The sequence below is a fragment of the Phoxinus phoxinus genome (genome assembly GCF_949152265.1).
Source record: "Phoxinus phoxinus genome assembly, chromosome: 5".
NCBI classification, from domain to species: domain Eukaryota; kingdom Metazoa; phylum Chordata; class Actinopteri; order Cypriniformes; family Leuciscidae; genus Phoxinus; species Phoxinus phoxinus.
The window spans coordinates 42,215,055-42,230,054 of NC_136880.1; the positions used below are offsets into that span (position 1 = coordinate 42,215,055).

The window sequence follows — 15,000 nt, forward strand, 5'->3', positions numbered from 1 at the left end:
AGCTGTAAGCCATAATCATCAAAATTATAACAAATAAAGGCTTGAAATATCTCACTTTACATGTAATGAGTCTATATAATATATTAGTTTCACCTTTTAAGTTGAATTACTGAAATAAATGAACTTTTGCACCATATTCTCATTTTTCCAGTTTCACCAGTATATATATATTACATATATTATATATATATATATTATAGCTGTATTGCACACTATTTCGGATGGATATGTTCTCCAGACTCACCATATAGTATCCGGGAAGCAGCTTCTGCAGGAACTCGGCCTCTTTGTGCATGACGGTTTTGAGGATGAATTCATCGTCTCGAGTGACGTAGAAAATAGAGCCGCTGGCACCGGGGTTTGAGAGCTCGATTAAGGGTTCATTGCAGAGAGAATACTGCAGACACAGAGAGAGAGAGACAGCGGGACGTCAGAGGACGCTGCATTTATTCTGATGAACGGTTATTGAGCACTTGATGGGACGTGATATAGTCATACTTTTATGTTTTTTGGAGCTTTGTATTGTTGTTTATATTAACACATACACACACACGATATCTGTTGTTTCAAGTGCTTAGAAAGGAAAGTATTAGTGTGCTAATCACCATCTGTCTCAGGTTGCGTGTGCGTGCATGTGTGATGAGTAGGTTTAGGGGTCGGGTTAGTGTGTGTGTGTGTGTGTGTGATGAGTAGGTTTAGGGGTCGGGTTAGTGTGTGTGTGTGTGTGTGTGTGTTGAGTAGGTTTAGGGGTCGGGTCGGGTTAGTGTGTGTGTGTGTGTGTGATGAGTAGGTTTAGGGGTCGGGTTAGTGTGTGTGTGTGTGTGTGTGTGTTGAGTAGGTTTAGGGGTCGGGTCGGGTTAGTGTGTGTGTGTGTGTGTGTGTGATGAGTAGGTTTAGGGGTCGGGTTAGTGTGTGTGTGTGTGTGTGTGTGTTGAGTAGGTTTAGGGGTCGGGTCGGGTTAGTGTGTGTGTGTGTGTGATGAGTAGGTTTAGGGGTCGGGTTAGTGTGTGTGTGTGTGTGTGTTGAGTAGGTTTAGGGGTCGGGTCGGGTTAGTGTGTGTGTGTGTGTGTAATGAGTAGGTTTAGGGGTCGTGTTAGTGAAGGGGAGAGAATATACAGTTTGTACAGTATAAAAACCATTACGTCTATGGAGAGTCCTCACAGAGATAGTGAACTAGACGTGTGTGTGCGTGCGTGTGTGTGTGTGATGAGTAGGTTTAGGGGTCGGGTTAGTGTGTGTGTGCGTGTGTGTGTGATGAGTAGGTTTAGGGGTCGGGTTAGTGTGTGTGTGCGTGTGTGTGTGATGAGTAGGTTTAGGGGTCGGGTTAGTGTGTGTGTGCGTGTGTGTGTGATGAGTAGGTTTAGGGGTCGGGTTAGTGTGTGTGTGCGTGTGTGTGTGATGAGTAGGTTTAGGGGTCGGGTTAGTGTGTGTGTGTGTGTGTGTGATGAGTAGGTTTAGGGGTCGGGTTAGTGTGTGTGTGCGTGTGTGTGATGAGTAGGTTTAGGGGTCGGGTTAGTGTGTGTGTGTGTGTGTGTGTGTTGAGTAGGTTTAGGGGTCGGGTTAGTGTGTGTGTGTGTGTGTGTTGAGTAGGTTTAGGGGTCGGGTTAGTGTGTGTGTGTGTGTGTGTGTGTTGAGTAGGTTTAGGGGTCGGGTCGGGTTAGTGTGTGTGTGTGTGTGTGATGAGTAGGTTTAGGGGTCGGGTTAGTGTGTGTGTGCGTGTGTGTGTGATGAGTAGGTTTAGGGGTCGGGTTAGTGTGTGTGTGCGTGTGTGTGTGATGAGTAGGTTTAGGGGTCGGGTTAGTGTGTGTGTGTGTGTGTGTGTGTTGAGTAGGTTTAGGGGTCGGGTCGGGTTAGTGTGTGTGTGTGTGTGTGATGAGTAGGTTTAGGGGTCGGGTTAGTGTGTGTGTGTGTGTGTGTGTGTTGAGTAGGTTTAGGGGTCGGGTCGGGTTAGTGTGTGTGTGTGTGTGTGTGTGATGAGTAGGTTTAGGGGTCGGGTTAGTGTGTGTGTGTGTGTGTGTTGAGTAGGTTTAGGGGTCGGGTCGGGTTAGTGTGTGTGTGTGTGTGTGTGATGAGTAGGTTTAGGGGTCGGGTTAGTGTGTGTGTGTGTGTGTGTTGAGTAGGTTTAGGGGTCGGGTCGGGTTAGTGTGTGTGTGTGTGTGTAATGAGTAGGTTTAGGGGTCGGGTTAGTGTGTGTGTGTGTGTGTGTGTGTGTGATGAGTAGGTTTAGGGGTCGGGTTAGTGTGTGTGTGTGTGTGTGTGTGTGTGTGTGATGAGTAGGTTTAGGGGTCGGGTTAGTGTGTGTGTGTGTGATGGGTAGGTTAAAGGGTCAGGTTAGTGTGTGAGTGTGTGTGTGTGTGTGATGAGAAGGTTTAGGGGTTGGGTTAGTGTGTGTGTGTCTGTGAGAGTGAGTGAGTTTGTATGTGTGCATGTGTGTGCGTGTTGAGTAGGTTTTGGGGTTGTGTGTGTGTGTGTGTGTGTGTGATGAGTAGGTTTAGGGGTCGGGTTAGTATGTGTGTGTGAGTGAGTGAGTTTGTGTGTGTGTGTGTGTGTGTGCGTGTGTGTGTGTGTGTGATGAGTAGGTTTTGGGGTCGTGTGAATGTGTGTGTGTGATGAGTAGGTTTAGGGGTCGGGTTAGTGTGTGTGTGTGCGTGCGTGTGTGTGTGTGTGTGTGATGAGTAGGTTTAGGGGTCGGGTAAGTGTGTGTGTGTGTGATGAGTAGGTTTAGGTGTCGGGTTAGTATGTGTGTGTGTGTGTGAGTGAGTGAGTTTGTGTGTGTGTGTGTGTGTGCGTGTATGTGTGTGTGCGTGCGTTTGTGTGTGTGTGTGATGAGTAGGTTTTGGGGTCGTGTGTGTGTGTGTGATGAGTAGGTTTAGGGGTCGGGTAAGTGTGTGTGTGTGTGATGAGTAGGTTTAGGGGTCGGGTTAGTGTGTGTGTGTGTGTGTGTGTGCGTGCGTGTGTGTGTGTGATGAGTAGGTTTAGGGGTCGGGTTAGTGTGTGTGTGTGTGTGTGCGTGTGTGTGTGTGTGATGAGTAGGTTTAGGGGTCGTGTTAGTGAAGGGGAGAGAATATACAGTTTGTACAGTATAAAAACCATTACGTCTATGGAGAGTCCTCACAGAGATAGTGAACTAGACGTGTGTGTGCGTGCGTGTGTGTGTGTGATGAGTAGGTTTAGGGGTCGGGTTAGTGTGTGTGTGTGTGTGTGTGTGTGCGTGTGTGTGATGAGTAGGTTTAGGGGTCGGGTTAGTGTGTGTGTGTGTGCGTGTGTGTGTGTGTGTGTGTGATGAGTAGGTTTAGGGGTCGGGTAAGTGTGTGTGTGTGTGTGTGTGTGATGAGTAGGTTTAGGGGTCGGGTTAGTGTGTGTGTGCGTGTGTGTGTGTGTGTGTGATGAGTAGGTTTAGGGGTCGGGTTAGTGTGTGTGTGCGTGTGTGTGTGATGAGTAGGTTTAGGGGTCGGGTTAGTGTGTGTGTGCGTGTGTGTGTGATGAGTAGGTTTAGGGGTCGGGTTAGTGTGTGTGTGCGTGTGTGTGTGATGAGTAGGTTTAGGGGTCGGGTTAGTGTGTGTGTGCGTGTGTGTGTGATGAGTAGGTTTAGGGGTCGGGTTAGTGTGTGTGTGCGTGTGTGTGTGATGAGTAGGTTTAGGGGTCGGGTTAGTGTGTGTGTGCGTGTGTGTGTGATGAGTAGGTTTAGGGGTCGGGTTAGTGTGTGTGTGTGTGTGTGATGAGTAGGTTTAGGGGTCGGGTTAGTGTGTGTGTGCGTGTGTGTGTGATGAGTAGGTTTAGGGGTCGGGTTAGTGTGTGTGTGTGTGTGTGATGAGTAGGTTTAGGGGTCGGGTTAGTGTGTGTGTGCGTGTGTGTGTGATGAGTAGGTTTAGGGGTCGGGTTAGTGTGTGTGTGTGTGTGTGTGTGTGTGTGTGTGTGTGATGAGTAGGTTTAGGGGTTGTGTGTAAGGGGAGAGAATATACAGTTTGTACAGTAAAAAAACATTACGCCTATGGAGAGTCCTCACAGAGATAGTGAACTAGACGTGTGTGTGCATGTGTAAGTGTGTGTGTGTCTGTGTGTGTGTGTGTGGGCCATAGGCTTAGAAAGTGTCCATGTGCTTTCACACAGCTAATACGTTTAGGTTTCATTTAAGCTCCAGACTCTCACATCATAATGACGCATTAACCTTCCCATGAGCCTCAGCTCTGCCCTACATGAACTCTTCACCCTCAAGAGTTAAGATCCAAACCGTTCAGCTCCAATATGAACATTACACCATGTGATTCAAAGCAAAAAAGTTTATATTAGTATTTACTTTACTTTATTAGTAAAATGGATCAAGATTGAGTACTAATTATTTTTTTAAAGTGAAAATTATTAATAATTATATTTTATTCAAACATACACAAGTTTTTTTATTAAAAAATAAAGTAAATTATTACTTATATGCAGCAATGACGCATTAAATTGATCAAAAGTGACAGTAAAGACATTAATAATGTTACAAATGATTATATTTCAAATAAATGCTGTTCTTTAGAACTTTCTATTCCTCAGCTCCAATATGAACATTACACCATGTGATTCAAAGCAAAAAAGATTTATATTAGTAAAACATCAAATTAGTAAAATAAAGACAAATGGATCAAGATTGCATACTACTTATTTTTTAAAGTGAAAATTATTAATAATTATATTGTATTCAAACATACACATGTGTTTAAAAGATTGGGGTCAGTAAGATTTTTTAATTTATTTTTAAAAAAAATTATTACTTATATGCAGCAAGGACACATTAAATTGATCAAAAGAGACAGTAAAGACATTAATAATGTTACAAATGATTATATTTCAAATAAATGCTGTTCTTTAGAACTTTCTATTCCTCAAAGAATCCTGAAAAATACATTTTCAATGTATCCGATATTCCCTAAAGAAGTTAAATGTGCAACTTTCATACTTCAATGAAACATAAATGAGATCTGTGGAGTTATGAAAAAGCGACCTCTGAGGAATAATATTTTCTTCTGGGATATGTTCACACATTCACAAATAAACCTCAGCATCTGCACATCATTTTTACAGCTACAGAACTCAATCTGGGGTGTGTTTCCCGCACAACGCCGTAACTCGCTGCTTAAAGTGTTAGTTCACCCAGACATATAAACTCTGTCAGTAATGACTCTTCCTCATGTTGTTCCCCGTCAGACTTTCCTTTATCTTCAGAACACAAATGAAGATATTTGTGATTAAATCTGAGCGCTGTCTCACTCCTCCATAGGCTTCTGTTGTAATTGAAACTTGCCGGCCCAGAAAGTTAGTAAAGACGATGTTTAAAATAGTCTGAGTGACTACAGCGGCTCAACCTTAAAGGTTGGGTAGGTAAGAATTGTCTAAATAACTTTTTTTCAAATTGGCTTAAACTGTCTTTATATACCAATACATAATTAAAATGTAAGTACTTTGAAAAAGAGAGTATACAAATTGAGTGACTATAGTGTATTTAATCTTCAAAAAACACAGCTCATTAATTCCTACCGGGACGAAACAAGTAATTGGCTTGCGCGACTGTCACTCTCCGTCGCCATGACTACCGCCGCTATTACTGGCTCCGCCCACATGCGCGCAGTCGCGCACCCGTTTTTAGGTGGGAGTGAATGGAATTAATGAGCTGTGTTTATTGAAGATTAAATACACTAGAGTCACTCAGTTTTTATACTCTTTTTTTCAAAGTACTTACATTTTAATTATGTATTGGTATATAAAGACAGTTTAAACAAATTTGAAAAAAAGTTCTTTAGACAATTCTGACCTACCCAACCTTTAAGTTTATCAAGTACGTTTGTTTGTGTGGAAAGCCGCTTTTATTAAGCAACTGTAGGAAGGCATTCGGAAATGTCCACAGATGAGCGCATCGGCACGCGCGGAGCAACAAGCGCACGTAACACAGGCGCGCATGCACGTGTTTCGTTGTCATGGCTACATAAACAAATTTCCGCACACAGGAAGACAGATGTTATGGTAATATTTTACATGTATTTTAATCACAAAAATGTATGTTTGCATCAAGTGAAAGCATCAGGCACATTGGCTACCTATATTCGTGCTGATGTGACCGAGTCCGAGCCGAACATCAATTCTAAATATCTGACCGAACCCGGCCCATCGGGTATCCATCCTCTAAACAGCGCAGCGCTTCGTCAGAACGGAGGATCACTATTGGCCAGCATCACACACATGACCAGCGTCGGCCAATAGTGAGCCTCCGTTCTGACGTACACACCAGAAGCGCTGCGCTGTTACACTACGTGAACTCACTCAGAGGAACACACTGAAGAACATCAAGAACTGAATAAAGTCCTTATTTTGGGATTTTTTTGCACACAAAAATTATTCTCGCACTGACCGAATTGTCATTTTTGGGTGAACTAACCCTTTAACGGAGTTGAAGAAACCAACTAGCGAGTCACGACTGTTTCCCGAAACCAGTAATAACTTCTTTTAATGAATCTGTTTGAGATCGAATTATTGCTAGATGCTTTGCTATAAATTATGGATATGGCATCTGAGGAATATTTCACATTTCTCTCAGTTATTTTGCTTTATTTCCAGATTCAATCATAGATTCGTTCTCACGCACTAGAGCTCGTTCACACATGCGCACGCTTCAAAAACTGTGCTTTAAATCTCTTGACAAACTAAAAGACGTAATTGTATGTATTATAAATAATAGATATAGATTACACTGAATGTCAGATTGCTTATTTTGTAAGATAAAGATTTATTGAGTCCACATGTCTTGCTAACTAGAAACTCTTCTTTTAACCACAAGTCGAGATCTGTCGCTCACACACACACAACTCTGCGATGCTGTTTGCGAATCCCAGCCAGCAATATCCGTCATCTCAGAGTCTCGGTTAACTATAGACCCGATATAGTCCGGCTGTGAGTAACACACTTATAGACAAAATAACCTCGAATTTGGTTACATGTCATTTTTGCCAAAATAACTTGCGAGATGATATTCCATCAAAGTAAACCGTGATTACAAGGCGTTTGGTTTCATTTATTCACTCATTTCATTTCTTTATCTAATTGATGACTACACTCTAAAAAATGTTGGGTTGTTTTAACCCAATTTTGGGTCAAATATGGACAAACCCAAACGTTGGATCAAAAATGCAATTTAAAAATGTAACCCAATGGCTGGGGTTGTCCATATTTGACCCAAAATTGGGTTAAAACAACCCAGCATTTTTTAGAGTGTAGTCTATTCTTGGTCTATGGTTTAGACGTCTATTAAGTCGAGACACGGCAGGCAAAAACATTGTTGTTTTTTCACTGGTCAATTTTGAGATTTTGTGATATTTGTCTTCATTAACATGTCTTCTTTCAGACTTGTGGTGAAAAAAAGTCCAAAATACACATTTAGGTCTTTATTTTACTAACTGTGTCTATTTGCGTCTGTAGATTTCTCATAAATTCAACAAAAGTTGGCGTTATAAATCAACATCTCTGTCATCGCCGTCATCACACACACCGCTCTCTCTCTCCTGTACAATGCTGTCGGGTCCAAATATGGTCATTTCCTTTTTATCAGCAGCCAATCGTGACAGTAAAAGGGCTGAATGCACAATCTCATTGGCTGATGATAAATCTTTAAAGCCCGTTTTCTCAAAATGGCTTTTCTCTCATTCTTCAAGTCTGAAATCTCCACTTCAGTCGCACCGATACACACCAAACCCTCCAGTCTTGTGCATAGTTATATTATGAAGACATTTACAGAGGGATTTGTAAATATATTATTCCTAGCCTGATTTATAGAACATTTTATTCCAAAAAACATGGCGAAAATCTTTTATTTTTTTAAGGCTATTGACAGTATATTCTGATTTACAACAAAAGTAGATATCCATAAATCCCTCTGTAATTTCTTTCCCATCTAATATGTGAACACAATGAAAAAATAATTTTGAACCTGGCTTTATCCAATAGGCCTACTCAGATTTCGTTTTTTTAAATATATGCAAATTATCGCATATTTAATTAGATATTGCCTAATTTGCATATTTAAACATTAAATTACAGAAAACTTGTAATACATTTTTTTCTCATCTTAATGTAGGTAACCAACTGGGAAAGTTTCATGGTGATATCTGCTAGTTAAAATTTTTACCCAATTCACCTAGTGTCTCGCCTTAAATTAAAAACATTCCTTGTTTTAGCCTAGACGTCTGGGCTGTTTAGACGGCTATTATACGTCTTTTTAACGCAAAATTGCTTGCTGGGATACATTGGGATACAGTGGCTAACGATGCTTTCGGGAACCACACCCCTGAACGTGTCGAAGGCAGTGTGTTTTGATGAGTGTGTGTGTGACGCGTCTCACCAGATAGTCGTCGGGTCGGATGCCGAAGAGCTCTCTGAAGTAGCGGAACGCCACCGGAGCGTATGTCTTAAACCTGAAGTCTGGATAGTGATGCGCCGGCGTCAGATTACTGCCTTCACTGGGAGAAAACAGAGACACGGAGGACGTCACATGACATCCGAATCATTTCATTGATGCTCAGGATGACATCGCATCACATGTCACTGCTACCAAAAGCACTGGTTATACTAGTCAAGTCAGCTTTATTTATATAGAGCTTTTTACAATACAGATTGTATCAAAGCAGCTTTACAGTGATAACATGAAAATAAAACAACAAAGTTTGTTTCTAGAAGACAATTGTGTCATCGTCATCGTCAATGATCAATAATATTGTTGAATATTAAATGTCCCCAACTAACAAGCCAAAAGCCAAGGCAACACTATAGTGAGATATACTATAATTTTTTTGTAGTATATACTTCAAGTATATACTACAATTGTATATATATGTATATATATATATATAGTATATACTATATTTGAAGTATATACTACAATTGTATATATATAGTATATACTATATTTGAAGTATATACTACAATTGTATAAATATATATATATATATATAGTATATACTATATTTGAAGTATATACTACAATTGTATATATATACTACAATTGTATATATATATAGTATATACTATATTTGAAGTATATACTACAATTGTATATATATGTGTATATATATATATACAATTGTAGTATATACTTCAAATATAGTATATACTATATTTGAAGTATATACTACAATTGTATATATATATATATATAGTATATACTATATTTGAAGTATATACTACAATTGTATATATATCTATATATATATAGTATATACTATATTTGAAGTATATACTACAATTGTATATATATCTATATATATATAGTATATACTATATTTTAAGTATATACTTTTATACTTAAATTATCTACCAATGGGGTAAGAAAAATAATTTTAATTCAAACAGAAACAATATAAAAAAATTTAAGCAAAAACTCACTTAATTTTTATTTATTTCCCCAGAAAACAAAACATAATATCTTATGGTATTTTACTCATCTAGTAAATGCATCTTAATTTAAGATTTTTTTAGATATTTGGACTGGAAACAAGACAAAAATTCTAAGTAAGAAAAGCTTTTTTTACCGTGTGAAGAGACGGTTTACAGTGTTTACAAGCTCATTATATGCTTTACACTCAGTTTGCTATTGTAAATTAAACTTTTTGCAAAACTCTAAACACTGTTCTCGATCACTCAAAACTAGCAGCTCTTTTGTTTTATTTGAGAAGCACTGCCATTTAAATGCCACAATTATTTCCCGATGATCATGTGTGAAAACACTTGTACATAAACTGATCACTTCAAAACTCAGGGTTTTGATTTTTTTAAAATAATTTTTACCCTTTTGAATTTTTGTTTATAGTGTAAATATATATTTATATATATTTATGTGAATATATATTTACATACTATATGTATATACAGTATTTATATGTGTATATACACACACGCACACACACACACACACACACAAAACGCTTTAGAAATAAATGTGACTTTTTGACTTGGCTTGTATGCATACTCAGTGTATATGTATATGTATATATATATATATACAGGTGAAACTGGAAAAATTTGAATATGGTGCAAAAGTTCATTTATTTCAGTAATTCAACTTAAAAGGTGAACCTAATATATTATATAGACAAAGTGAGATATTTCAAGCCTTTATTTGTTATAATTTTGATGATTATGGCTTACAGCTTATGAAAACCTTTTCACAATATTCTTATTTTGAATTTGGATTTTTCATAAGCTGTAAGCCATAATCATCCAAATTATAACAAATAAAGGCTTGAAATATCTCACTTTGCATGTAATGAGTCTATATAATATATTAGTTTCACCTTTTAAGTTGAATTACTGATGTTTGTGTGTAGAGTTGCTACGCAAAAACACAATTTTTGGAAGAGCTTAAATAGTTTTGAAAGAAGCGTTTGCTTTAGCAAGAGATGTTTGGCGTGTTGTGTGTGTGTTTTTGTGTGTAGAGTTTCAAGAAATGGAGCCATTGTTTCAGAGATTGTGTGTAAGCACTTTGCAAACAGCGGCCTTTCTCAGACAGACCTGGGGAAGAAGATGCTCTCCACCACGTAGAAGTCTTGCATGAGGACGTCCCGCTCGGGTTTGGAGCTCAGGTTCCCCACGGTGTATCCGATGCCCAGCTGAATGGCTCCTTTCAGGGCAGACGAGGTCGTCTGAAGACACACGACACTCAGACTCTCTGACACCAGTTAAACATCACACTAAATCACTGGATATCGGGAGGAACGATACAAGAACAAGCTTTCCTGGAGCTCAAACAGTAGAGCGCTGGCGCGGGCGCTTGCGACGCCAAGGTCATGGGTTCGATTCCCAGGGAAAGCAAGAACTTTTCACAGTCCCAGACTAAAGACCGGCAGTCTTTAGGAATCTTACTGGAGTCTCGGCGCGCTCCCGTCGTCTCGATTGTTAAATGTGAGGTGATAATCTGCAGTCGGCGACCCGATTTATGCCAGTCTTTCTCTAGTCTTTCATATCAAACATGTTTGATATTATCGCAAGTCCTACCGTAGTCATAGTGACGTAAAACAATCAACAACCAATACATTTGTTCTCAGAAAACCGGAAACAGGAAGCCATCAGTCACAACAAAGAAACGTGTCGACGGACGTGGAAACACAACGAGCGCCAAGTAGGCGAAAATGGACCGTGGATAAAGAGGAGCGCCTTGTCGAGCTGTGGGCAGAGCAGCCGTGTCTTTTTGATGTAAACGGCCATTTATACCACGACAGAGTGGAAAAAGAAAAGAAGTGGACCGATATTGCCGAAGCCATCGACATGCCTGCATTTAAAATGATACCCTTTCAAGACATTTAGTTCAAACTATTGTTCTCATCATATAATGATAGGCTATAGATTCATAACCCCCATATACAGTCATGTGAAAAAGTTAGGTCATCCCATTAAATAGTCAACTCTTTATTAAGAGATGTTCACATAACAATGTCTAATTTGATTTTTTTCATTCCTGGAAAAGAAAGTGATTTATTGTAATTAAACAATATAAATTAACATATTTTTACTCATCAAACAAAAAATATGCACAAAAATGCCTATTTGAATGGAGGAAAAAATTAGTTGTAGTCTTGTAAATAGTGTCACTACAAGATTCAGTGTTTGTAAAATCTTTAGTCTGAGACTGTGAGTCTGTGAAACCAAGTCTTTAGATGTGAGCTGATAATCTTATAAAGTCTTTTCTAAATCTTTTCAAAGTCTTTAGGTGTACAGAAGGCATAACTGTGACTGTGACTGTGACTGAGACTGAGACTGTAACTGTGACTGTGACTGAGACTGACTGAGACTGTGACTGACTGTAACTGTGACTGAGACTGTGACTGAGACTGTGACGGAGACTAAGACTGACTGTAACTGTAACTGTGACTGTAACTGTGACTGAGACTGAGACTGACTGTAACTGTGACTGTGACTGAGACTGAGACTGACTGTAACTGTGACTGAGACTGTAACTGTGACTGAGACTGAGACTGTAACTGTGACTGAGACTGACTGTAACTGTGACTGAGACTGAGACTGACTGTAACTGTGACTGAGACTGACTGTAACTGTGACTGAGACTGTAACTGTGACTGAGACTGACTGTAACTGTGACTGAGACTGTAACTGTGACTGAGACTGACTGTAACTGTGACTGAGACTGACTGTAACTGTGACTGTGACTGAGACTGACTGTAACTGTGACTGAGACTGTAACTGTGACTGACTGTAACTGTGACTGAGAGTGACTGTAACTGTGACTGAGACTGACTGTAACTGTGACTGAGACTGTAACTGTGACTGAGACTGTGACTTAGACTGTGACTGACTGTGACTGTGACTGAGACTGATACTGAGATTGTGACTGAGACTGACTGTAACTGTGACTGAGACTGTGACTTAGACTGTGACTGACTGTGACTGTGACTGTGACTGTGACTGAGACTGAGTCTGAGATTGTGACTGAGACTGTGACTGAGACTGAGACTGTGACTGTGACTGAGACTGTGACTGAGACTGTGACTGTGACTGAGGCTGTGACTGAGACTGTGACTGAGACTGAGACTGACTGTAACTGTGACTGAGACTGTAACTGTGACTGAGACTGACTGTAACTGTGACTGAGACTGTGACTTAGACTGTGACTGACTGTGACTGAGACTGAGTCTGTGACTGTGACTGTGACTGAGACTGAGTCTGTGACTGATACTGAGACTGTGACTGAGACTGTGACTGAGACTGTGACTGAGACTGTGACTGTGACTGAGACTGTGACTGAGACTGACTGTAACTGTGACTGAGACTGTAACTGTGACTGAGACTGACTGTAACTGTGACTGAGACTTAGACTGTGACTGACTGTGACTGTGACTGTGACTGAGACTGAGTCTGTGACTGATACTGAGACTGTGACTGAGACTGTGACTTAGACTGTGACTGACTGTGACTGTGACTGAGACTGAGACTGAGACTGAGACTGAGTCTGTGACTGATACTGAGACTGAGACTGTGACTGAGATTGTGACTGAGACTGTGACTGAGACTGTGACTGAGACTGTGACTGTGACTGAGACTGTGACTGAGACTGATACTGAGACTGTGACTGAGATTGTGACTGAGACTGTGACTGAGACTGAGACTGAGACTGTGACTGTGACTGAGACTGTGACTGAGGCTGTGACTGAGACGTACCTTCTTGTACGTGGTCTCGCCGGACGCATCGACTCTCCTGTGGCCGATCTTCTTCTCGAGGCCAGAGATGGGCTGAGACGAGGAAGACGGCATCTGAGGAGACACACACACACACACACACACACACACACACACACTGATGAGGATCTCTCAGAGACAGATCATCTGAGCTGCTATCCACAATACTCTTACTGTGTGATCTGGAGCTATTTACATTTCTCAGGAGGAGTTTTAACACTAAATCTCATTCATTTCTGAAACCTCAGATCAATAACATATTCCTCTAAAATGAAACACTTAAGCGTTTAACTCTTCTCAAGATTGCATGCAGTAAAATTGTAGTTTTATGATGATGTATGGATGATAAATGATGCTCACCTCGGTTAAGTGGGTCTTCTTAAGAGCAGCGTCTGAAACGACACAGCAAGAGAGAGACTTTATGACAAGAATCCCATATAGTTAATAAATGTAATTAAATACAGGTAAACGTCTTTGCTAATAAAACAATAAAAGATTCATTTAAACCACATAAAAGTCTGAGAAAATGTTCAGAACGCTTTGTTTTAAAAACTATAACCTCATTAAAAATATATTTCCTTAGAACATTTTGCCATTAAGCTATGATTTTTTTTTTTACGAATGTTCATTGAACATTTAAAAAACAACAACAAAAAAATCTTGGTTATGCAAACATTACAGAAACATTCAATTTTAACGTTTAAATATTAATGGAATGTTACTTTTGAATGTTCTCGGAGTGTTCAAAACATCCAGTTTTTATGTTGTACCAACATTCCATTTGATCATTCTTCAAACATTATGGGAATGTTACTTTTGAATGTTCTCTGAACATTCTAAAACCAGTAACATTTATAAAACATCAGAAAAAAAGGTTCCATTAATGATGGATGAGCGTTTTGTGCTAATGTAAGATTGGAAATAATCCAAGACATTTGCTTTTCACCTCCTGATTGCGTATGTGAATGTGTCTTATTTAACCAAATTACTTTTAAAAACACACGCGTCCTTTTTAGTAATATGGCCGGAAGTCGGGCCGATCAGCCGGGCCTTACACTAACGATCATCCCTGGTGACGTCTCGGTTACATCAGGTGCGTCTCCATTACAGATTTGCGCAAAACTTTTGCGATTTTTTTCTAAATGTCGACAAAAAACGACTGCGAAATGACGGTGATTCCATTAACCGATATTATGCAACTAAACCTTTTCCTCTCGCGATAAGTCCTTCCAAACATCATGGCAACAGATGTTGCTAAGTTTATGTATGTCCCAGTCACCGCACTGGCCATTATTATTAATGTAAGGAGACGTGTGTGTGTTATCCAAGCATTAATGTGTGTGTTTCTGTGTTTCTCCCTCATTTCTGCTTCGAGGTCTTGATTGTGGCATTTCTTTGAGGTTTAGAATCCAGTATTCCCGTAATTCTTTTGTCTTTTATGAGTTTAATAAAGAGCTTTGTCTCGTATTCTGTCCAAACACACCGCGTCATCGACGTCAGGTGACTGTAAATGCGCAAAAACTGTTTCCATTGCAGTTCTGCTAAATATTTATTTTTCCAAATTGCCTAAAAAAACACCCTTTTGTTAAAAAAAGTTTTTGCGAAATTGACGAGTTTCCATTGGGCGTATTTTCGATTCGCAATTACAATTTGCGCAGTTTGAAGGGTAATGGAATTAACGCGGCTATGATGCGCGGTTGCACCTGTGAGTTGCATGTCTGATTCACTGACATCACGTTATGATCTCAGAAATAAATATGATAATTTCACATTTTATATGCAATT

General features: G+C 39.7%; 1 protein-coding gene across 4 annotated transcripts in view; it reads right to left on the reverse strand.

Annotated features, from left to right (window-relative positions):
* The window catches only part of pip5k1cb (phosphatidylinositol-4-phosphate 5-kinase, type I, gamma b), a 68,252-nt gene that overhangs the window by 28,826 nt on the left and 24,426 nt on the right, over positions 1-15,000 (reverse strand). For all 4 annotated transcript variants that reach the window (XM_079612902.1, XM_079612900.1, XM_079612899.1 and 1 more), the window contains exons 2-6: positions 13,576-13,607; positions 13,198-13,290; positions 10,537-10,667; positions 8,372-8,489; positions 245-397 (exon numbers count right to left, since the gene is read on the reverse strand). In XM_079612902.1, the coding sequence (XP_079469028.1) occupies positions 245-397; positions 8,372-8,489; positions 10,537-10,667; positions 13,198-13,290; positions 13,576-13,607 (527 nt within the window). The remainder of the gene's footprint in view (positions 1-244; positions 398-8,371; positions 8,490-10,536; positions 10,668-13,197; positions 13,291-13,575; positions 13,608-15,000) is intronic.